Raw genomic sequence first — 25,888 nt, 5'->3', positions numbered from 1 at the left:
AGATTCACAACATATGTAGATAGACATGGTTATACCTGACAACTAGCAAATATTGCTTCTGATTATTTATTTCATGATTCAACTTACCAGGCATGATGTCATTTCCTAAGGAGGAACAGATGGGATGAAATCTCAAAGCCTAGTAAAATTTAAAAAATAAAAAACAGTCCCGAGATGAGTTTTTCGCTAAGAAATATTTTAAAGTAAGGCTGTGGGAAAAAGAAAAAAAAAAAAAAACTCAAACAAACAAAAACACATTTGAACCATATCCCAGATCTTAGAAATCCCAGATTTTTTTTTAGCAAATAGCCAGGCAATCGGGATGTTCTTAGTAAATATTTGTGGAATATATGAATGCATGATGAACAAATGAATACATGAAATTGCAACATCTTTAAAGCACATTAGTCTGAGATGGGTGACCAATCCCGGTGGTGTTCTGGCCCATTGCAGTCCCCGTGGCCTTTGTTAAAGCTTAGAGAATATGCATGGTTTTTCTTCAAAGCTTCCTTCAAATTGAGCCCATCATTGCGGGACATTCCACTCAGTCACTAGTAATTTTCTCAGCACAGCTTGAAACCCGCTTCTCCTCCAGTAGGTATTTTGCTTTCCTTTTACTCCTCAGAGCTATTTTTCTAAATGGGATTGCTTTTCACATGAACTGTGTGTGTCCTGCAGTGTGTGGGGCCTGCTGGGGAAGACTGACGGGGAGTGGAGATTTTCCACAGCCCCTTACCTGGTGATGCCAACACTGTGTTAGTTTCTAGTGGCATTGTGACTTAATCTTCCTACATTTAAAAAAAAAAAAGTCTTATATTGTTGCTCACTGTTTTAAATACTTCCAGAAGAGTAAATCCCAAGGGGGTAGAGCTGAACAGAACACCCCTAAATGGAATCCTCTCAACACCTGCCTCTTCTTTTCCAGCCTGGATACCCATTATTACCACTTTAAGTTGATCAACAAGGGACGTCGGATCCAACAGTTGTTCTGGATGAATGATAGCTTCCGACCCCAGGCCAAGCTGAGTAAGAAGGGCCAGATTAAGAAGGGACATGCTCATGTCCGACCCCAGCCCAGTGGCTCTCAGGAGCCCAGGGATCCACAGAGCCCCGTGTTTCATCTCCACCCCGCCAGCATGGAGCTATACCCAGGCCAGGCAATCGATGTGATACTCGAAGGCTATTCTTCTACTCCCAGGGTAAGGGCACAGCACATTTGGAAGCTATTGTTTTTTCCTAAATAAATCTCTACTGTATCTATTTCTTAGGAAAGTTCCTTGACATTTGTCTGAGGAAGGATATGGTTTCTCAAGGATTGTGTACAGTCCTGAGTTACCATGGTAGCATCCATCGCTTTCGGGGTGCAGCTCTGCTCAGTCTTCAATTTGTTTCTATAGCTATTGTGAACCCAATGTTAAAAGGAGGTTCTCATGCCCAGGGTCCACAGTGACCAGCCAGCAAATCTCTGGTAGAAAAACATCCAGTTTTTAGCCAAAGCAAATTCTCCTATTAACACTTAGCAGGATTAATTTAATATTCATTCAAAAAGGGTGTTTATATCGACAATCTGGTCTGCCTCTCTTATTCAGGTATTGCGACATCCCTGTTCCTTTCTTTCCAGCCTGACTACAACTCACATTTCAAAACATCTTCTTTTTATGCATTAATAAAAGAGCCACATTTATCTTCAGCAACTCTGATTCCCTGCTTTTATTTACATGATCTCCACACACTCTACGTAAAACATTTCAGTAGATCCAAATCATGTGTGTTTCTCTATCCCTATTCTCTCACAGTGTGGAAATCATTAAAAAACTAGGCCGGGCGTGGTGGCTCACGCCTGTAATCCCAGCACTTTGGGAGGCCGAGGCTGGCGGATCACGAGGTCAGGAGATCGAGAACATCCTGGCTAACACAGTGAAACCCCGTCTCTACTAAAAATACAAAAAATTAGCCGAGTGAGGTGGCAGGCGCCTGTAGTCCCAGCTACTCAGGAGGCTGAGGCAGGAGAATGGCGTGAACCCGGGAGACGGAGCTTGCAGTGAGCCCAGATCACGCCATTGCACTCCAGCCTGGGCGACAGCGAGACTCTGTCTCAAAAAAAAAAAAAAAAAAACTAAAGGAAAGGCTTTCAAAGTCACTTAAGAGTCTGTCCCTCCTGACAAAATGCAGACCTTGTAGATGAGAAATGATGCTTGCTTAAGATCCTGCTTGTGTCGCCAAATTTGGAGGTGATACTGACTTTTCCCCACATTAAATAGGAAGCAAAAAGAACTTTGTCTCCCAGTAGACACAGCTGGAAAGCTAGTCCCTTGCTTAGCTTCTCTAAGGTCACAGATTCCACTTTATTTCATTAGATTATTTCTTCATAGAGCATTTTCAGGTAAAACGCATCCTCAGTTAAAAAAAGGGGGGGTTATCTCTCATTGTGGAAAAGGTAATGTGTTCCTTCTCTCTGTTATTCAGGTGATCAGCCAACTTTTATTGTGTGTATACCATGTGACAAATGCTGTGCTAGGCACTGAGGATGCAAAGATGAATAGAACACAGGCCCTTATCTCAAGACACTGACAGCTGTTGGAAGAGCATATTTATAATGTGGTTATCAAGAGTTGTCCATATTTTTGAAGGCATTAATTCTGAGCTGCTGGGGGACTAAACTCAGCTTAAGCTTTTCTAAAAGCGTCCCCAAATGTTCTTCTAAATCATGCTACATAATTGAGAAGAGACTGGAATGCATTAACATCCCTAACCTGAGCACTCTTCAATATAACCTACTCATGCTGCAAATTCACTTTTGATCCTTTCTGCTTTACAAAAATCTAGGCTTTTTGAGTCCAAAGAAATATTAATTCCTAATGCATGATTTTTAAATGTTTAAGTATAAAAGGCAAAAATTTGGCCGGGCGCAGTGGCTCACGCCTGTAATCCCAGCACTTTGGGAGGCCAAGGTGGGTGGGTCACCTGAGGTCGGGAGTTCGAGACCAGCCTGACCAACATGGAGAAACCCCGTGTCTACTAAAAGTACAAAATTAGCCAAGCGTGGTGGCACATGCCTGTAATCCCAGCTACTTGGGAGGCTGAGGCAGGAGAATCGCTTGAACCGGGGAGGCAGAGGTTGCAGTGCGCTGAGATTGCACCATTGCACTCCAGCCTGGGCAACAAGAGCAAAACTCCATCTGAAAAAAAAAAGAAAAAGGCAAAAATTTTCCGACTACAGTTTTCAATAGTTTATTAAGAAATCATATAACTACCTTTGAACTATAAGCCCCACGAAAGATTTTATCTGTCTTGTTCGTCAATGTTTTTACTCCCAGCACCCAACACAGCTCCTAATGCATAATAGATCATAATATAACTATACATATGTATATAGAACTGAATGTAAATCAACTGCCTCAGAGCAGTCAGAAATAAATACAGAATCCATCAAAGCTATGTTTAACTAATAAAAACATAATCATGTGACAAAGAGCAGTCCCTGAAACGTGCTATTCAGAAAAGTGTGCTCTTCCTTATGTCCCTAGGCAGGTAGTCAGAAATCCATTTTCTGTCAGTGGGTAATTAAGTATTCTGAGTAAGTATTAAGTTATAGTTGTTCCCCAAATGCTGGCTTATCTCATTGGCAGATAGTTAAAGAGAAGCTGGTGTGCCGCGCCATCATCGGGGCACAGAAGGGGAAGAGCTTGGTGATGGCTGTGAACATCACCTGTGAGTTTGTTGCGCCTGTCATCCAGCTCTCCACCAAGCAGCTCATCTACCGACTGGAGAAGGTCAGTGGGGTGTGCTGGCAAGGGCTGGGTGCTCCGACTAGGGTCAGCATGTTTACATTTTCATTTTGAAAGCTAAATTAATGGGCATCCTTTTCCACCCATTACTCAGCCCATGTTTTTTTTTTTTTTTTTTGGTGGGGGGGGGATTTTATCATCTTTTTATTTTTTATTTTTTTTATTTTTATTTTTTTATTATACTTTAGGGTTTTAGGGTACATGTGCACAATGTGCAGGTTTGTTACATATGTATCCATGTGCCATGTTGATTTCCTGCACCCATTAACTCATCATTTAGCATTAGGTGTATCTCCTAATGCTGTCCCTCCCCCCTCCCCCCACCCCACAACAGTCCCCGGAGCGTGATGTTCCCCTTCCTGTGTCCATGAGTTCTCATTGTTCAATTCCCACCTATGAGTGAGAACATGCGGTGTTTGGTTTTTTTGTCCTTGCGATAGTTTACTGAGAATGATGTTTTCCAGTTTCATCGCACACGTATGTTTATTGCGGCACTATTCACAATAGCAAAGAGTTGGAACCAACCCAAATGTCCAACAACGATAGACTGGATTAAGAAAATGTGGCACATATACACCATGGAATACTATGCAGCCATGTTTTTTAAGCTTCAGAGGCCAGTACACATTCAACTAAAAATTCTGAATCTAAACCTACAATCCTTTGACATGTAAGTTGCTGTGGAAATTCTATTTCCATCATTCCTGATGTCTAAGACCTAAGGGAAGTGGTATTCCAGTGCACTGAATATGCATTTTAGTCAATCTTCTCACTTTAACCAGGTAAAATAAACTCAAGGCAGAGGAAGGATTGGAGTAGAATTATCGATAATTATAATTATCAGTAAGAATGTCTACCACTGATTGATTAGTATGTGCTAGACATGGAGCCATGTTCATTACATACATTTACCCAGTAGTCCCTCACAACAACCGTATGCAGCAGGTTCTGTCCTCATTCCCATGATGCACACGAGGAAACTGAGATACAGGTTAAGCTGGAGAATAATCAAAGTATTAGATTCACACTCTTTAACTTAAATGGCTCTACGTAAGGGCAGACAGTAAATGTCAGAGTCAGGGGACAAGGGAGAGAAGGTAGTGGCTGCTGCTCAGGGCAGGGGGTCAGGATAGTGAAGAGGTGGGGGTGGAGGAGATATCACAATAGGCTTGGCCTGCCCCTAGACAGGCTTCCATCCAGAATTAATTACCATTCAAGACATGTAAGGAATGTCTGTTCTGAGTTGGGGATTGAGCTGGTACTGGAAATCTAGTGAACCAGACAAACATAACCAAAGCTAAGCTGGTTGATTTTAAACAAATTATTAAAATGTAATTGTTGAAGTCACCATTATAAACATTGCTGTTAAGAAGAGGTGCAAGGTGCTGGGAGGGCATGTATTAGGAGACATGATCTTGTTCGTCCATGTGGTCATGGATGGCTTTCTTGAGCAAGTGCCTCAAGTTGAGACTCCAAGTAAAAATAGAAGCTAGTCTGGTGACAAGGGAGGGGGAGAGAATTGTAGGCAGAGGGAATAGCTCACGCAAAGGGCTCAAGTTAGGAAAGGCCACATTGGACAGAGAATGTGCCAAGGATGGCAGAAGTCCATCTGGAGACGTGCAGTCTGCCTGGAAGGCATTATCTGAACTTTGGGTTTTGTTCTGGATGGCCATTGGAGGACTTCCAGAAAGGAAGTGACATGGTCAGATTCACTGAAACCATCATGCTGGCCACTGAATGGAATGTTTATTAAAGCCTATCGTGTGCTAGGCACAGTGTTGGGGGCTAGAGATACAACAGTGAGAACAGTCCTCCCTGATAAATTTCACAGCCTGCTGGGAAGACCAAGCATTAAGTAAGTCACTGCCCCACAGTGTGATATTTGCTGTCACACAAAAACACTGGGTGTGGCAGTGCCTAACCAGTCATGAGGAATCAACTGGGTTCCTTTTATTACCTGGAGGTTTGCAGAAGAATGTTCAAGACCATTTATTTTGGTAGTGGATTCCATCATATTTTGTTCATTAAAACAAATTAGTATCTATTGATTATCACCATGGGAAAGATGTTCTGCTAGGAGATGAAAAAAGGAGCTTGTGGTCCAGTAGGAGAGGTGAGAGGTACAAGTTCAATTCAAATCAACAAGTAACTTTTGAGCAGGTGTATCGGTCACCTACAATATATAAGGCAGAAAAGACACAGCAAAGACCATGTCTTATCAGTCTCAGGAAACTTACACAGGAACAGAAAACCAAGCACTGTGTGTTCTCACTCATAAGTGAGAGTTGAACAGTGAGAATACGTGGACACAGGGAAGGGAACATCACACACTGGGGCCTGTTGTGGGGTCAGGGGCAAGGGGAGGGAGAGCATTAAGACAAATACCTAATGCATGTGGGGCTTAAAACCTAGATGATGGGTTGATCGGTGCAGCAAACCACCATGGCACATGTATACCCATATAACAAACCTGCACGTTCTGCACATGTATCCCAGGACTTAAAATAAAATAAAATAAAATAACCATGGCTTGGCTTAATAGATGAGTGGGGAAGGTGGACGTTGTTAGTTTAGCTTCCCGTCACTGAAACCCAAGCTAAATCCGAAGCCAACAAGCTCCATGAGACATGTAAAAGGAAAATACGAGTTCCTGCTACAGTTATTAAGCTTTATTGCTCCATTTTAAATTCTTCATTTTTAAGTAATCAGGAAAGATATTTATTGGCAACAGCTGCACTGAAGTTGGTGGCATTGTATTTTCCCTGAATGCCATTATTGGGAGAAAACTCAGTGAATATTTATTGAATAGCTATTCTGGGCAAGACGTAATATATGTTAAATATGCAGCCTAGTTTCTTATTAGATTTCTCTAAGCCCATAAACACTCATAAAAATGTGTGGGTAGTGCTCTTTTTCTTCTCTTTATATCCTTATGCCTTTTGCGGGGTGGGGGGGTGGGAATGTTTTTATTTAAATATCTATTGTTTGAATTTATTACTAGATTAAAATATGCACATATTTGGAATATGGCAGTAACTTCTTATTGACTCAAAAAGTGAATTGAGCTACAGTTCCTTGCTTATTTTTTTCCACCCTTCTCTCCTTCCCCACAAAGATGAGAAGTTTGAAATCTGTCCTATTACTGTATTTTTCATTTTCATTTCTTGCTCACATTTAATCCACATCAGGGACAATGAAGAAATGCAGCTTCATTACCCAGCATATGCAAGAGACTTGTTAGGTCTCAGTATTCAGATTTAATTGTATAACATCCAATTATCTGTTCTGTCTCCCTGTTTTCAGCTCAAGGGCAGTGCATCTGATTTGGTACATTAGAATATAATGATACCAACTTTGTCTTTGGGAAGAATTTTTCTGTAGCTGTTTCCTCAGATTTGGTCTACTTTATTACTATCGTACCATTCATAAGCCACGGAGATGAAACCACATCTCTGTGGGTTGAAAAGGTCAATTGAAACTAGCAGCCACTTTTCTTCATGAAGTTCCAGCAGCACATTCTGTCTGCTGATATTTGGGGAGACGAACAACTCAAACAGAAGGGGTCATTTTAAAATAGAATGGCCTCTCTGTGCTTGACTCCTTCTCATCAGTAGCCTCTAAATGGCCTCTTGCCAAAACCAACCAAGTGTGGCTTCTGTACTTCAAAGCCATCTGCAGTGACACAGCAGCCTTCAGGGAAGGTCACTGGGTGGGCAGTTCTCCATGCAGCCTTAGTAGGGCCCAGAGTACTGCTTCATCCCTCCCTAAACCATAGTATACAACCCGCAGAGGCAAGGTGAGTCTGCTTCCGTGCTACCCAATATTAGAGGGAGGGAAACAAAGGCTGGTATCTCATGGTAAATGCCAGATCTAACCACTAAAGTCACCCCGGGAGTGCACAGGGAGACTCATAGAGTACAACCAAGGCATGAGGCTCGAGCCAAGGGACACTGGTCACCTGAGCTCACCCAGGAACCACAATGGAAGGAAGACTGTGCTAGGCATGGAACTGGAAGACAGAGTCATATCAAAGTATGAAATTAGGAGGGCTTAACTGATATTGGCGCAAAGAGAAAAGGCAAATGAAAACAGAGGCCTAGGAAAGACAGGCTAGAGTTGTCAGAAGACCCAGGGGATGATCAGAGGGAGGTTCTTTTTGGAGGCCAAAGATTGAGGCTCCTGGTCACCCCCTGATGATACTAAAGAACCCTCTTTCTAGAGAATACAAGAAATAATGTGGGCCCCAACATCAGAATGAGAAAAATCCAGTCTGGCCAGAAACTCTCAACTCGAGATTCATTTCCGATGCCTTCTCTAGTTGAAAAATTAAATCTGGGCCAGGCGCAGTGGCCCACACCTATAATCCCAGCACTTTGGGAGGCTGAGGTGGGTGGATCATGAGGTCAAGAGATCGAGACCATCCTGGCCAACATAGTGAAACCCCATCTCTACAAAAAATACAAAAATTAGCTGGGCATGGTGGCACGTGCCTGTAATCCCAGCTACTTTGGAGGCTGAGGCAAGAGAATCACTTGAACTTGGGAGGCAGAGGTTGCAGTGAGCTGAGATCACACCACTGCACTCCAGCCTGGGTGACAGAGCAAGACTCTGTCTCAAAAAAAAAAAAAGAAAAAGAAAAATTAAATCTAATGTATCTAACAGAGTAAAAAGATACTTGTAAATCAACTCTCCTGGTATTATCAGGAAAAGTTTACAGGAAATAGGTCTGATCATTTGTCAATATAACAAGATATATGCAAATCGGGTATTTTAAGCCTGGAAAAATATTATACAATGGAAAAATGTTTTATTCATTATAATGATAGCTATATTTATGCATAAGATATAACTAACTTTTTAGACTTTGTCTTATGACACTGTGGAAGGCCCTATAATAATAGTTCTATCCAGAAGCATGGCTTCTGTAGGTTTTCTCAATTAGGCACCAAGGGGGTAAAAAAATCTAATCTGTGTTGTCTGGGTTATGTAGGTCCACTTTTCAGTAGTCCACTATACATCATTCCACATGATTTATCTTTTTTTTTTTTTTCCTTGAGACTGAGTCCCACTCTATTGCCCAGGCTGGAGTGCAGTGGTGTGATCTCGGCTCAGTGCAACCTCTGCCTCCCGGGTTCAAGTGATCCTCATGCCTCAGCCTCCGGAGTAGCTGGGATTACAGGTGCCCACCACCATGACTGGCTAATTTTTGTATTTTTAGTAGAGACGGGATTTCACCATGTTGGCCAGGCTGGTCTCAAACTCTTGACCTCAAGTAATCCACTGATCTTGGCCTCCCAAAGTGCTGGGATTACAGGCATGAGCCTCTGCACCCAGCCTCCACATGATTAATCTAAAGTTCTACAAGGGAGAAAAATGTATGTATACATCTACATATATATGCATATATATATATACACACACAGAAAGAAAGAGAAAGATCGCTAAATTTGTTCTAAACAATGAATCTGAGACTTGTTGCTAAAAGCTTACTGTATTTACCATAAGTTGATTTGTTTCCTCTTTTTCTGTTTTTTTTTTTTTGAGACGGAGTCTTGCTCTGTCGCCCAGGCTGGAGTGCAGTGGCGCAATCTCGGCTCACTGCAAGCTCCACCTCCCGGGTTCACGCCATTCTCCTGCCTCAGCCTCTCCGAGTAGCTGGGACTACAGGCACCCGCCACCATGCCTGGCTAATTTTTTTTTTTTTTTTTTTTTGTATTTTTAGTAGAGACGGGGTTTCACCATGGTCTCGATCTCCTGACCTCGTGATCCACCCGCCTCGGCCTCCCAAAGTGCTGGGATTACAAGCGTGAGCCACCGCACCCAGCCTCTTATTCTGTTTTTGCAGAAACCTAACAGTATCCTGAAACCTGATTACCAGCCCTTGGCCATAAAGAACATTTCCACCCTGCCTGTGAACTTGTTGCTGTCAACATCTGGACCCTTCTTTATATGTGAGACTGATAAATCCCTGCTGCCGGCAACTCCTGAGGTACCTTAATAGGGGGCTGTTCTGGCAAGCTGTCCGGGGTGGGGTAGGGTGGGGTGTGATAAAGGAAGAGAAGAGTAACAATTCAGCACCCAACTTCAGCTCAGAAAGATGTAAAGGATCCAGGAAGCAAACAGGGAAGACTACAGAAAATTTAAAATGAGTGGTAAATCAGATGGAGAAACTGAGGCCCAGTATTTTGCTCAAGGTCTCACAGCTAGTAAGTGGCAGAACTAGGATTTGGAGCTAACTACTCTGTCTCCAGAGCCTTTAATCTTAGGAATTAATGTCCCTTGTATATGAAACATTTCTTCAAGTTTTTTGGAGAAAAAATTCAAACATGATGTTTTTTAGAAAATAATGTAGTCTAATTCCATTTTTGTAAAATCCTATTATTCCTCTCTCACATCTGGACTAACATCTACCAAATGATAACTCTGAGAAATAATGTATTGTGAAATTCGGAATAAATTTCTCATGTCTTCTTTGTGCTTTTCTATATAATGTAAATTTTTGTATCATTTCTACAAAACAATAATGTCATTTTCCTGAAAAAAAAAAAAGTCAATCTTCAAAACATTTAATCACCAAGCATGGTGATACCGAGTGCAACACATGCCATGATCTACAAGGGTGGGTCCTAACTTATGCCCAGCCCCTTGTGCCAGTGGTAAGATCAAAGGCCAGGTGGCTGGGCTGGCTTTCAGCTGGGATTAGGCCAATGCTGAAGAGTCGTTACTCTCTCTCTGATTGTTGAATCAGGTGAGTGGCTTTATCAACTGAAACCATCTAATCATGTCATTAAATGCACAATTAAATACCAGAATCATTTAAGCCCAGTGGAAAAATGAGGTGCACTGAAAACTGATTCCTGTGTTCATTCTTCCCAACTGCCTCAGGGCACTTGCTGCAAAACCACAAGGTGGCTTTCATGCCCACTAAATGTGGGAATTGAGCAATGCCTAAAAAAGCCAACTCATAGCCAGCCTTTCTATGGGAAGGTGTTACTGCAGACACTGGCATCAAGGAACACATAGGGATTGGAATCAAAGACAGAAAAGAACAAATAAAATGTACTGAACAAACGCTGTTCAGCTCTGGACTGTCATTTTAAGTTGAATAGAAAACAGCAGAAAGTGGATGACACTGTGCTTAAAAGTTAGGATTGCTGACATTAGAAAAGAAATTAAATTACCTAATCTGTCCCTTTCTGGGTCACTCTCTACATAGCCCCCCACCCCCACCCCCCAGTGCTTTAGAAAACCCTTTTAAAAATTTCTTAAGCAAAGAATTTTTCCCACTTGCCTAAGGGCATTTCACAACCAAATTTATTTTTAGTTAAGAATATTTTATAATAGTTATTCATTGTAGACTTTTCCTTTACAACTTCTGAATTCTTATAACCCCACATAACACTTACCAAAATCTCTTCCTTTAAATAATTCCAGATTTTCCTTGCTTTCATTTTCAATTAATAAAATGTGTATCCATATACATAAGTGTCTATACTTAGATGCACTAGCTCTTTACGTATGAATGTCTATATGTATGTTTTTCATACTAATATGTGTGTTTATATGTGTGTGCATAAATACATGTAATGTGTATGTGTAAATACCTGGCTGTCCTGTTTCATGTAGCAGGGTGGAAATGCATAGTACAGACGTTAGTAATTTCCCCCTTATCTTGTTTGTAGCCTATTAAACTGGAAATTGATGAAGAAAAAAACCTACTGATCAAGTTTGACCCCTCCTACAGAAACGATCTGAACAACTGGGTGGCAGAAGAAATTCTAGCAATTAAGTATGTGGAACACCCTCAGATAGACAGCCTGGACCTGCATGGAGAAGTGCATTACCCCAACCTCAGCTTTGAGACAATGGAGCTGGATTTTGGCTGCATCCTGAATGATACTGAGCTCATTCGCTACATTACCATCACGAACTGCAGCCCGTTGGTTGTGAAGTTTCACTGGTTCTTCTTGGTGAATGATGAGGAAAATCAAATAAGGTACCCCAGCACAGAACTTTTACAGAACTCTGCTTTTCATTTGGTTTCTCTTTCAGGCTTTTCACGGGGTTTTCTATATTCCATGTACTGGCCATTCATGAATATTTTCCGTTTTGACCACTAATTACTGAGAGAATTAACTAGGAGCTTAAAATCATGATCCATCCTCGATTTTCTAACAGGAAACATAGATAAGACATCTTTGAAAGTCCCAGTCACCACCGAATTAGCAAAGCAATATCCATAAGCCCACTTTAGTTTTGAATCTAGTGATAAGATCATTAGAAATTCATCACTAAAAAATAAAGTCTTTGTAGAATTTTTTAAATTATTATTTTACTGTGGTAATGTATATACAACTTAACAAATTTTTAAGTGTGCAATACAGTATTATTGACTATAAGTAAACCAGATTTCTAGAACTTATCTTGCCGCACTGAAACTTTATGCTTGTTGCCCATTCTCCTTTCTCCCCAGCCCCCACAACCACCATTCTACTCTTTGATTTTATTAATTTAACTATTTTAGCTACCTCATATAAGTGGGATCATGCAGTTTATTAGTCTGTTTTCACACTGTTATAAAGAACTGCCTGAGAATGAGTAATTTATGAAGAAAAAAGTTTTAATTGACTCACAGTTCTACATAGCTGGGGAGGCCTCAGGAAATTTACAATCATGGCAGAAGGTGAAGGGGAAGCAAGGCATATCTTTCCTGATGGCAGGAGAGACAGCAAGTGAGAGGGGAACTGCCAAACACTTTTTTTTTTTTTTTTTTTTTTTTGAGACAGAGTTTCGTTCTTGTCGCTCAGGCTAGAGTGTAATGGCGCTATCTGGGCTCACTGCAACCTCTGCCTCCCAGGTTCAAGCGATTCCCCTGCCTCAGCCTCCCGAGTAGCTGGGATTACAGGTGCCTGCCACCACGCCTGGCTTTTTTTTTTTTTTTTTTTTTTTTTTTTTTTTTGTATTTTTGTATTTTTAGTAGAGATGGGGTTTCACCATGTTGGCCAGGCTGGTCTCAAACTCTTGACCTCAGGTAATCCGCCCGCCTCAGCCTCCCAAGGTGCTGGGATTACAGGTGTGGGTCACTGCACCTAGCCCTGCCAAACACTTTTAAACCATCAGATGTCATGGGAACTCACTCACTGTCAGGAGAACAGCATGGGGGAAACCACCTGCATGATCCAATCACCTCTCATCAGGTCCCTCCCTGAGCATGTGGGGATTACATTTTGAGATGAGATTTGGATGAAGACAGAGATCCAAACCGTATCATGCAGTATCTTCCTGTGACTGGCTTATTTCATTGAGCATAATGTCTTCAGGGTTCATCCATGTCATTACATATTGCAGAATTTCCTTCTTTTTTAAGTTTGAACAAAATTCTAGCCCCTTGTACGTATATAACAAATTTTCTTTATCCATCCACCTGTTGATGGACATTTAGCTTGTTTCTACATCTTGGCTATTGTGAATATTGCTGCAATGAACATGAGAGTGTTAATATCACTTTGAGATTCTGATTTCAATTCTTGGATAAATACCCAGAAGTGGGATTGCAGAATCACATGGTAGTTTTATTTTTAATTTTTTAAGGAACTTCCATACTGTTTTTCATAGTGGCTGCACCATTTTGCATTCCCAGTAACAGTGTGCCAGGGTTTCAGTTTCTCTGCATCCTCACCAACACTTGTTGTCTATTGTTTCTTTAGTAATAGCCGTCCTAACAGGTGTGAGGTGATATCTCATTGGGGTTTTTATTTGCATTTCCCTGATATTTAATGACACTGAGCATCTTTTCTATACCTGTTGTCATTTGTAGATCTTCTCTGAAGAAATGTCTATTTAAGTCCTTAGCCCATTTTTAAATTAGGTATTAGTGGTTTTTTGCCATTGAGTTGTAGGAGTTCTTATATATTTTGGAGATTAACACCTTATCAGATATATGGTTCGCAAATATTTTCTCCCTTTCCATAGGTTGAATTTTCACTCTATTCTTTCCTTTGCTGTGCAGAAGCTTTTTAGTTTGATGTGGTCATACTTGTTTACTTTTGGTTTTGTTGCTGCAGAATTTTCTTGAAAAGCATTTCAAACTCAAAGCACAGACTGAGTAGGACCCTACATTGATTATGTGCAGCACTGAGCTCCATGTTGCCTGTTTTACATATTTCAATGGGTTTCTGTTCTGGTTCATTTATGTATATGTATAGACATACATATAATTATAAAATAGAGGGAGGCAGCGATCGCTGCATTTTCTTCTTAGTTGGCAACCAGAACTAATGGGCTTTGTATATTTCCTTATTGGATATTGTGACACTCAGTTGTTAGCATGTGAATATTGGATGGCCATTCTTAACTGAAGAAATCTCGTGTTGTTTCCTTAGGGGCTTGTCAGTGCTTCCTGTCCATAATCCTCATCTCATGTATGACAGTCACCCTCTTCTCTCCTGCACTTGTTACCACGGTAACGATGGCTCTCTCTGAATGTCTTCCGTAGACATCTAACGATGACCTAGCAAAGCATTGAAGCCGGCAGCCGGTCCTGGGCCTGAGCATTGGAGTCTGCTCATTAAGTTCCAGGGACTGTTTGGGTTTGGAATGAAATTCTGTAGATGGTGAACATTTAATATAATTATGGAAAAATCAGCCAACCCGACCTAATGCACTTCAAATACCAGATTTTGTGAAGTGATTCTGATGTAACATAGCTAAATGAGTTTATTCCTTCTGGGAGCAAGGACATGCTTCATTTATTTTTTTATTTTTGAGAGGCTACTTTCATAATTAAAGTGATGAAATTTTGAAAATGTACTTGGCCACTACTGAAGATGATACACTTAATTTTTCATTGGTTTAAGCATTTATTTAACCATTTTTCTCTTTCTTCAGCATCTTCCTATCTCTTGATATTGAGCCTCTGCTTATAACTTGTTTGTTCATTCATTTACTCAATCAGAGAGTCAGTCAGAAAACATTTGATAAGTGATTATTGTGGGCCACATATTGAGGAATCAGCAACATAAAAGTGAACAAGATGTGACCCCTGTCCTCAGGCTAGTGGAGAAAGCAGACATGTACCAAAGTGGACATGTGGCCATGCTGGGCTCTGTGGGTGGGAGGCCTGTGCCCAGAGAAGTCAGAAAAGGCCGCATTGAGGAGCCACAGTTAAATGTTCCAGATGGAGAGGCAGGGAGACATTCTGAGCAACAGGAATAGCATGTATCTATTAGTTAGAATTCATGGGTTCAGTCTGTTGCAAGTCATTGAAAACCTGACCCTAAGCAAAAATTAAAGGAAAGGAAATTCATTGGTTTTCACAACTCAAAATTCCAGATTCGCTTTGGCTTCTGGCCTTGCTTAAAGCAAGGATCGTACAATGTCATCATTGGAGCCAGGTTCTCTGTCTCTCAGCTCTGCTCAGTTTCATGTGTTAACCTCATTCCCAGATTAGCTTTTCTCTCCTAATCACCCAATGGCTGCCAGCACTGCTGGGGCCATGTCCTTTTACACTCCGATCCACTGGAAAACAATATGAGGTCTTTCTCCCACAACTTCCAGGAGATTCACTCTGATCAGACCAACTGAGTCACATTTCTGTCCCCACTCCTTATCAGTCACTGTCAGGGGAGGGTGACACACTCATTATGGTTGACCTGGCCACATGCCCCACACCAAAGGCTGTGGATCATGATCTCAGAACCAGATGGACTGGAAGGGGTGGGAATGGGGTAGATCACCAAACAAAAACTGACAGAGGGAGAATTGATGCTGGAGAGCAAATGACACGCTCCTGCCATGGTGTTGGCAGAGGGCATGTCAGCGTGGCCGGTGGGCAGACCTCACTGGGTGGGAGAAGTTATAGGAGGTGGATGTGGAGAGGTAAGTTGGCAGAAATGTGTGAGAGGCCTGGTATTCCAGAAGGAATTAACGCTCTTTCTTGGAGGCAATGGTAGGATTTGTAATCAAGAAGGTGACAGGTTTTTTCAGAAAGGCAACGCTTAGCAGCATTCAGCACAGCGACCAACCCTACCTTCCTGAAATACATTCCTTTCTCGGCTTGCAGAACACCGTATTTTCCTGCTTTTCCTCTTGTCCCCTCAACAACTTCTCAGTTCTCTGCCAGCAACAACTCCACTGGAGTAGAAGGATGGAGGACTCTGTCCTCGGCTTTCTCCTCTTCCTGGAAATTGACGCGCTCCCATAGCTCCAGTCAGCTTTTTTGCCAAGGCTTCCCAGTGCGTCTTCACCGAGCCCCCTCTGCTGAGTTCCAAGTCTGTTGCCTTCTTGACATCTCCTCTTGGACATCCCTTGGATGCCTCCCAGGTGATCTATGCCTAGTGTGTTCCACATAAGCTCTGTTCCCTCCCTGCTCACCCCCCGACTCTCCTCCAGGGCACCCTGTCCCAGTAAACGACATCACTGCTCTCCTGGGAGGCGTTAGGATTTCTTCCTCTCTCTAACCCCACCCATCCTATCAAATCCACCACCAACTTCTACCTATTCTGCCTTCTGAAAAACTAATTCCCATTTCCACTGCTGTTACCCTGGCTCAAGCCACCATTGCCTGTTGCTGGGACCGTGGTCACAGCCCTACCTGGGCTTTCTGCTTCTATGCATGCACCACAGCTCCTACTCCCCTCAGTAGCCATGCCACTGCCCTGGCGTTAAGCCTTTAATAACTACCTGTGCTTCTTGGAATAAAGTACAGAGCACTCACTCTATTCTGCAAGGCCCAGCATGTGCTGGTCCCTGCGTTCCTCTCCAGTTTCGCTCTCTGCTTCCGGCACTGACCTTTCTGTTTACCCAACACGCTGGCCTGTGTCCTGCCCAGTGCTGTTCCTGTCCAACTGCCCCCTTCTTTGCTGGAAGCTCCTCCCCAGCCCCACCTAGCTGTCCCTGCCCCTTCTTCAGATTTCAGCTTCACCATCCTTCTGCAGGGAAGCCTTCTCCAAGATCCATCCTTAGGCCAGAGCCCCTGTTAGGATATTGGTACCCCCATCTCCTTGGTGACTCACATCACACCTCTGCTTATGGCTCAGTGTCCATCTTCCTAGCATCTCTTAATCCCCGTGAGGCCAGCAAGCACACCTGCCCTATCACTTTTGGAGCCCCAGAGTCCAGCACAGTCCCCAGCACAGAGTACATCCTCAAAGGGTGTTTCTTGGTGAATCAGCTGCTCCCACCTGGGTATTTGTAGAGAGAAGGAGATCATTTCATACCTGGCTTGAGATTCATCTCTCTCAGCTTCCTGGCACCCGCCAAAGAGAAAGGTTGCAGGTATAAATGTCACCTAGAATAGACAAAAAAAAAAAAAAAAAAAAGCCACCTGGTTTTCAGACAGACTGTCTCTGTGTAGGACGTCTGAAAAACATAAACCACTCTGGCTAAAGGTCACTTTTATCAGATGTACACCAACACTAACCTTTCTTGTCCAGTTAGGATTCTTCTAAGCCTTACAGTTAGTAAAAGAAACAGAAGTGTAAGAGAGGGTTTTCTTTTTCTTTTATTAGGTAGGTCTGAGGTCGCCTAGACACTCTCATGTTCCTTCACAACACATGTACATCTGCGGTGTGTGTGCATGCACGTGTGTGCATGTGACTTTGTAGGCAGTTCTCACTCATCTATTTAAAGCATCCCTCTTGTTTGAGCACACATATTTCCCCCAAGTTGGCCCTCATCTAAGAACAAAGAAAGAAGTAAAATGGACAAGCATGCTAAATAAGTCCTCGGTAAGAGGAAAAGGCAGCCATTGCCTTTGAAGCCTGTGAGTTTGTGACCGTGACAGGAACCTGGGTCAACCATGGTGGATGGCAGTCTCTCCCCCTCCCACATCTGCACGTAATGAGAAAGCTGGCATGAAGTGCCAGGGCTGGCCATTCATGACCACACAGCTGTCGCTGCAGGAGCCACCCTTTTATTAGGTCCATCTCTTCAGTCTAACTGATCGGCTTGATAAGAACACAATGCTTCATGGCACCTGTGTGAAAGAGAAGCACAAGGAAATGGTGCACTTGAACCAGCTTTTACCTTTAAGAGGCCAGACTAGAGAGCCAACCCTCAGGGAGCCGAGCGGCCTCTGGCTTGGCCGGCATCTCTACCCAGTCTCAGAGCAGGGAAGCTGAGGTCGCACTAGAACTTAGAGCATGTGCACCAAGTGGTCTCCACGGACAGCTTTGGCTTTTCGTTTCCGAATCAGTTTATAAATAAATCGAATACAAGGGCCTAAGGGGAGCCAAGTCCTGCAGCAAAGGAACGTGTTATTCTCACATTGATTTTTCTATGATGAGCACCAGCCAGCCAATATGGAGATTGGAAGAGCAGGGTGGAAGGCCTGGAAGGAGGCTGGAGAAAGAGCTTCATTTTCTGGATGCTTCCATCTGCATCTTCATCATTCCTCAATTTCTGTTGCTTCAAAAGTGGGTTTTTTTCTTTTTAAACAAAGTCTCACTCTGTCACCCAGGCGGGAGTGCAGTGGCACAATCTTGGTTCACCACAGCCTTAAACTCCTGGGTTCAAGCCAAGGACTACTGTAGCTGGGACTACAGGCATGCACCATTATGCATGGCTAATTTCTGTTTTTTTGTTGTTTTCTGTTTGTTTATTTGTTTTGTAGAGACAGGGTCTTGCTATGTTTCCCAGGCTAGTCTGAATCTCCTAGGCTCAAGTGATCCTCCTATCTCAGTCTCCCGAAGTGCTGGGATTACAAGTGTGAACCACTGTTCCTGGCCCAAAAGTGGAACTTTTCTAAGATGTGGTGTGTTAGTGGTAATTGGGGTCCTGGGCTGCCGAATCAGACGTGGCTGGTTAGAATCCAAGCGCTGTGCTCCTCCTAGCCATGTGACCTTGTGCCGCAGTTGACTCACCTGTAAAATGGTAGTCTAAAAGAGTTGCTGTGAGGATTAAATGAAGTGTATCTTAACATGCATATGTCCCTGAGACATGCCAAGCACTCCCAAATTGGTGGCTGTTTTTAGGTTCTCTAAGGGTCTCTTCCTTTGTACCAAATGCTGCTAATTGAAGCAGCCCCAGAATGCAGGGGCTCCTACAGGTCCTCCTATAGGAGCTCTAGGGTCCTTAGACAACCACAGATGGACCCAGATTCCTTTTACTTCCAACAAATGATAGAAAATCCTTTTCTTATACCAGGCTGCATTCATCAAGGCCAAAGCCAGGCTTTAGTCAAACTTTGCCATGGCCCGTGTGTGGCTCAAGGGGGCCAGGGCCAGGCAGGCCTCCCCTCCCTACCTATCACTCCTCCCTGCAGCCAGATAAGCCCAGACCTTGGCTTAGAGGCAGTTCCTTGCTCTGCCCAAGGGCCCAATAAGAAAATAAAAATGTTTAGGGGAAATGTGATTATTTTTTCTTTCAGAATAAGCATTACTTTATTGAAGCCCACAAGGGCAGGTACTAAGTACCCTTAAACCACAGCTGTCCCCAGGTAGATCAGGGTGCTGGTGTCCAAGTCAGACTTTGGCTCAGCCACCTGTCCCATGTGACCCTGCTGAGTGGCTGAGCCTCCCTGAGCCTCAGCTCTTGTGTGAAATGAAGGAGGATAATAATGATGCCTTCCACAGAGGAATGTGGTGAGGATGCTAAGGCTGCTTTGTTATTGAAGAAATTGAGGAGATGGATGCCCCTCTGATGTTGATACCAGGCCATATTTGAGCACTCCAGAGGCAGCTTTGAGATATTTTCTCCCACAATCAGTCTGAGGCCATTTCAGGATGTGGGGAGGTCTCACAGGGTCCAAGGGCCGCAGGTGCCTCCCACTGATCTAAGCTTTTGTCCGTTCCATAAACATCCCTGTCTTCCTCATCAGCTTTGTACCTCTCAGAACGCTGTGAGCTCAAGTATTTGCGTTTTTCTTTTTCACCTCCCAGAGAAAAGTTTGGATTGGAGCCAAAAGTAAGCATTTAGCCCTGGGGCCAGAGGGAAGACAGGCCTGAGGAGGGGGCAAAAAGGTCATGAAGAGGAAACAGAATCGGGGGCCACAGCCCATTGTCTGCCCCGTCAGCCCCCTTTCTTCCCCAGCTCTCTGCCTACTGTGTCTGAGCTAGGATGACAGACTTACAGCCCCAAGAGTGAGCCCAGTGGGAAGGGGGCCCTCCCCCTAGCAACTTCCTGTGGCTGCTGTAACAGGTCACCACAAGCTGGGGGTATTGGAACAACACAGATCTCTTCTCTTCCCATTCTGGAGGCCGGAAGTCTGAAATCAGTTTCACTGGGCCAGAACCAAGGTATGGACAGGGCCACCTCCCTCTGCTCCCTCCGGAAGCTGCAGGGAAAATCCCCTGCCTTTGCTGACTTCCAGAGCTTTGTTCCTTTCATTCTTTGCATTCCTAGTCTCTGGCCCTTCCTCCACCTTCAAAGCTTACTGCATAGCATCCCCTTCTCCCCTCTCTGGAGGAGCATGGCCCTCTGCCTCCCTCATGTAAGAGCACCTGTGGTTAGATCATTGGGCTGACTCATATACTCCAGGATAATCACCCCTTCTCTAGATCCTCAACTTAATCACATCTGCAAAGTCCCTTTTGCCATATAAAGTAACGTTCACAGGTTCCAGGGATTCAAACATTGACATCTTGAGGATGTCCCTTATCCAACCTATTCAGAGCCTCCAACATTACCAGCATTGAGTTCTTGTGCTCCCTTTACTCTCTTCCACACCAAGCAAGCTTTTAAAAATGGATCCTCTATTAGTGACCATATCATTAGAAGCCTTTGGTTGTAAGCAATGGTAATCCTGACTCAAACTTACAGAAGAAAAGAAAAGAAAAGCAGAATTTGTTGGTTCATGCATCTGGAAAGTCTAGGTTCAGGCTTCAGGCACAGCTTGATCCAGGACTTGAATAACATCACCTGCACCTAGTGTCTCTTCCATCATCCCTTGGCTCTGCCCTCTGCCATATTACCTCCATTCTCAGTCAGGTCCTAAACACACATGGTTGCAAGATGACTCAGCAGCTCCAGCTCTTCATATGCTCTTCAAGTCTCATGGGAGGAAGTAGAGTCCTGGGAGATGTTTTGCTGTAACTCACTGGCTCTGGTTGAATCCTATGTCCCTCAACTATGGTCTGGGGATCTCACTGCTACTCCTGAGCCAGGCTGAATGTCAGAGATAGGCTAGTTCCCAGAGGGAAATGGAAGGTACCTGACCAAAGAAAGGGAGAATGGATGCTGGGCAGCAGAGAACAAAGATTCCACCTTCATAACTGATCAGGCTCATTGCATTTCCCTTGCTAGTCCTAAGCCAAAGAGATGGACATCTAACTGTGAAATTAGGTACCACCTGCGTGGAAGGGTATTTGAGGAACAAGACCACCTTACCAATGCCCTGAGACCTGATAAGCTGGTTTACTCCTCAGGCACTGTGGAAAAGCAACTCACAACCAGACTTCATTCCCAGAATAGCCCCGTCACCGTACAGCCCTAAGCACCAGCTGTGCAGGCACCTTCCCGTTTTCTGTATGAAAGGCACACTGCCTATTTTTGAAGCCTTAGAGTAAGACCATCAGTACAGTGTGAACAATTCACATCCTTACATTGGGAAAAACCTCTTTTAACAGCTTTCCAGAGCACAAAGAATATGTCCAAATAGGAAATGTTTCCTGTAGACAGATGTACATGGCCAAATCTTCAACATGGAGCTATTGGGAGCAATGAAAGGAAGCTTCCGTAATCTTGACCAATAGCAATAACTATGATTGAGTACCCACCATGTGCCAGGCGTCATTCTAACTCATTACATGTCATACAGCAACCCCAGAGAGTGAGGATGAATACCCACTTTTAGGGATCCAGGCACCTGAGCCCACATAGCAGATCCCAGACCCCATTTCTTTTTGTTAATAATTTCAACTTTGATTTTAAATTCGGGGATACATGTGCAGATTTGTTACATGGTAATATTGCATGATGCTAAAGTTTGGAGTATGAATCCCGTCACCCAGGTACTGAGCATACTTCTCAACAGGTAGTTTTTCTTTTTTTTTTTTTTTTTCAATTTCCAAATAATATCTGTTCCTTGGCATTTTTTAAATTATACTTTAAGTTTTAGGGTACATGTGCACAACGTGCAGGTCAGTTACATATGTATACATGTGCCATGTTGGTGTGCTGCACCCATTAACTCATCATTTAACACTAGGTATATCTGCTAATGCTATCCTTTCCCCCTCCCCCCACCCCACAACAGTCCCCGGAGTGTACTGTTCCCCTTCCTGTGTCCATGTGTTCTCATTGTTCAATTCCCACCTATGAGTGAGAACATGCGGTGTTTGGTTTTTTGTCCTTGCGATAGTTTGCTGAGAATGATGGTTTCCAGCTTCATCTATGTCCCTACAAAGGACATGAGCTCATCATTTTTTATGGCTGCATAGTATTCCATGATGTGTATGTGCCACATTTTCTTAATCCAGTCTATCTCAACAGGTAGTTTTTCAACCCATGCCCCACTCCCTTATTACCCCCTCTAGTAGTTCATAGTGTCTGTTGTTCCCCTGTTCATGTCCACGTGTGCTCAGTGTTTAGCTCCCACTTATAAGTGAGAACATGTAGTATTCGGTTTTCTGTTCCTGCATTAATTCACGTAGGATTATGGCTTCCAGCTGCATCCATGTTGCTGCATGATTTATGGCTGCATAGTACTCATGGTGTTTATGTACCACATTTTCTTTATCCAATCCATTGTTGATGGGCACCTGGATTGATTCCATGTCTTTGCTATTGTGAATAGCACTGCAATGAACATATAAGTGCATGTGTCTTTTTGGTACAATAATTTATATTCCTTTGGGTTTGTACCTAGTAATGGAATTGCTGGGTCAAATGGTAGCCCTGTTTTAAGTTATTTGGGAAGTCTCCAAACTGCTTTCACAATGGCTGAAGTAATTTATATTCCCACCAACAATGTATAAGCATTCCCTTTTTTCCTCTGCCTCACCAACGTGTTATTTTTTTAATAATCGCCATTCTGACTGGTATGAGACATTATCTCATTGTGGTTTTGATTTGCATTTCTCTGATGATTAGTGACGATGAATGTTTTTTCATGTTTCTTGGTCACTTCTATATCTTCTTTTGAGAAGTCCAAGACCCCATTTCTGCACTGACTGCAAAGCCCTTGTTTTAACCACTGTCTTCTACTGACATATCAAAGCCCATTTTTTCTGTATATCTTATTACTATGTATCTATTTTATGTTTAAACGAACCTTCTGTGAACACTCTACCTGAACATTGTGCTATGTGTGATGGGGACTACAAAGATAAATAAGACTTATTGCCATGCATGGAATTGATAAGCCCCCAAAGACAAACATGGAAACTGCTCATGGGGCACAAGGTGGGTGGATAAGCAGTGACTGTGTGCTAGACATTTCCAAAGATGGCTTCACTTCATATTCTCAGTAACCTGATTTACATGGCAGCTATTTAGGAAACACTATTATTATTGTGATTTTACAAATAAGGGAAGGGAAGCACAGGGAAGTACCCAGAATAAGCACTAGATAAAAATGGGAAGGGAGGGAGGGAGGGAGGGAGGAAGGAAGGAAGGAAGGAAGGAAGGAAGGAAGGAAGGAAGGAAGGAAGGAAGGAAGGAAGCGAGTGAGGGAGGGAGGAAGGGAGGGAGGGAAAAGGGCGAGAGGGAGCGAGGAAGGGAGGAAGGAAGGGAAGAGAAAGGGAGAGAGGGTAAGGAAGGGGTGGAGTGAGGATAAGTAGGAAGCACAGTCTTTTCCCATCAAGAGTTTATAAGCTGAATGAGAAAACAAGAGGCTCATAAAAATCCACAGCTACTGTTTGTTCCACAGTTCAGCACTTTGCCCTCTACTTCTCAGCCTTGCAAATATTACCTAGTGAAGAAATCTGGCGGGAACACTGACGGGGTCTGCTGGGGCGGGCTAGATGGTCAGTCCCAGCAGGGTGAGAGACGCCTGCTGCCCCTAGAGGGCTGAGTGCAGGGTGGAGGGAAAGATCCTCTGGGTGGTGGCTCCCAACCTTATCCTGAGTCCCTGAATCAACATGTGAGAGCTGCTAGAAGTGGGGGCTCTCATCCTGAGACTGTGCCCTACAGGGGATTTTTAGTGATAATCACACCCCAACTGCCTGTAATATCCAGTGGTTCCTGATTCAGGCAGGAACTGAGGATTTCCTTGGCCTGGCTGGCTCCATGCCAGAGTTACCAGGAACCTCAAGGATCCTCTTAGTTTTTGCCTTAAAACTGGATGAGGCCCCACCAGGGAGCATGTTGGCAGCAAAGCCTGCTTCCTGCTACTCTTTCCCATTGACCCTCTCTTTTGAGGCCACGACATCATTGCAGGAGGGCAATATTCCCTACTTGTTGCCACAGACTGGGTAGACTGTTCCTCTGGGGCTGTTGCCTTGCCATGGGGTTCTGCCCACAGGTTCATCACCAGCTTCTAACTGACCATCCTTTAGGGGAGGAAGTAGTTAGCTCTTGGAGAAGCCATCCTGCATCCGTTCAGAAGGGCTTGAAACCTCTGACTCTGTCCTTCTATTAACAGATTTGGAAATTCAAGTTCAGCCCCATGTCATAGGAGTGGAATTGTTTTTTCTTCTAGACATCATTCCTACAGTTTGGTTCACTGCCATTGACGGAGGGGCAATATCAAATATCTAAGATCTATAGGTTTACTTTGCTCCTTGAGAAGGAATATCACTTATTTAAATAGACTTGAAATACATGTATAATTATAATTAAATATAATAGGTGTATTACATATGATATATAAATTAATCAGGTTTGCTATAAAGCAAGTTCTCAAACTAAATAGACACACAAACATATATATGTATTACTTAACACAGTTGTGTTCAGGCTTTTTACAGCAGAACACTTTTTATGTAAATCACTTCAAAACAGACATGCTGAGTGAAAGAAAGTGTAAAGGAGTCCTTCTTTCTCCTTCTTCCCAGCCCCATTAGTTCCTGGGCTTCCTCCAAGGAACCCTCACATCTGTAGCTAGGGCTGAGTTAGCTGATGCCTAATTACTATTTAAGAATTACATTAAGTCACAAAGCAATGTTGAAATTTCTACACTTAAGTGTAATGTATTACACTATATTACTGAGCTCAGGCTGCCGTAACAAAATATCATAGAGTGTGTGACTTAAACAAGAGATATTTATTTCTCAGTTCTGGAGGCTGGTAGTCTGAGATCACAGTGCCAGCAGAGTCAAGTTCTGATGAAGGCTATCCTCCTGACTTGTAGACAGCCACCTTCTCACCATGTGATCATATAGCAAAAGGAGAGAGAGAACACTCTGGTGTCCCTTCTTATAAGGGCACTAATTCCATGAGGCTGGTCTCATCCTCATGACCTCATCTAAACCAAATTACCTCTCAAGTACTAGTTGACCACATGTGGCTAGTGGCTATGTATTGGACAGCACAGATAGAGAATATTTCTATCATTGCTTAAAGTTCTAGCAAACAACACTATTATAGACAATTTGAATGCATTTAATAGGCTTACTATAATTGACATATGTAGAACACTGTACTAAAAAAAAATCTTCTGGCCCTATGCAACAGTTATGAAAAATTACTATATACTAGGGCTTAAAGCAAATCTCAACAAAGAATCTGTTCTGTCAGAAATCAATAGCAAATAGATAACAGGAAATAAACAAGTAAACAAAAACACAGGCTTAGACATTTTAAAACATACTTCTGAATAACCTTAGATAAAATGAACAAATTCTTAGAAAAATACAACTTGCCAAAACTCACTTTTAAAAAAAAAGAAATCCAAATGGTCTTATAACCATTAAGGAAATAGTTTCAAATATCCCCATTTTTAAAAACCCACTAAGCTCTGATAGATGCAGAAAAGTTTATCCAATGATTTAAGAAATAAATTATTTCAAACTTAAACTCTTTTCAGAGAAAAATATAAAAGACAATATTACCCAACTTATTTTATAAAACTAACCTAATTTTTATACCAAAACCCATTAAACCAGGTCAGGGACATAAAGATTTCAGGCCATTTCACACTCATTAATGCAAAAATGTAAATGTAAAACATTCACCAAAATATTAACAAACTGAATCCAGCAAAGCATAAAAAGATAAGATAT

At 42.8% G+C, this 25,888-nt stretch overlaps 1 protein-coding gene across 10 annotated transcripts in view; it reads left to right on the top strand.

The window, feature by feature from the left end:
- HYDIN (HYDIN axonemal central pair apparatus protein) overlaps positions 1–25,888 on the top strand; it is a 491,920-nt gene that overhangs the window by 277,504 nt on the left and 188,528 nt on the right. For all 10 annotated transcript variants that reach the window (XM_055298612.2, XM_063611543.1, XM_055298611.2 and 7 more), the window contains 4 exons: positions 926–1,199; positions 3,630–3,773; positions 9,634–9,777; positions 11,471–11,784. In XM_055298612.2, the coding sequence (XP_055154587.2) occupies positions 926–1,199; positions 3,630–3,773; positions 9,634–9,777; positions 11,471–11,784 (876 nt within the window). The remainder of the gene's footprint in view (positions 1–925; positions 1,200–3,629; positions 3,774–9,633; positions 9,778–11,470; positions 11,785–25,888) is intronic.

The sequence above is a fragment of the Symphalangus syndactylus genome, chromosome 11 (genome assembly GCF_028878055.3).
Source record: "Symphalangus syndactylus isolate Jambi chromosome 11, NHGRI_mSymSyn1-v2.1_pri, whole genome shotgun sequence".
Lineage (NCBI taxonomy): Eukaryota > Metazoa > Chordata > Mammalia > Primates > Hylobatidae > Symphalangus > Symphalangus syndactylus.
Note: the sequence above shows the minus strand (reverse complement) of the source record. Positions and strands in the feature narration are given on the sequence as shown.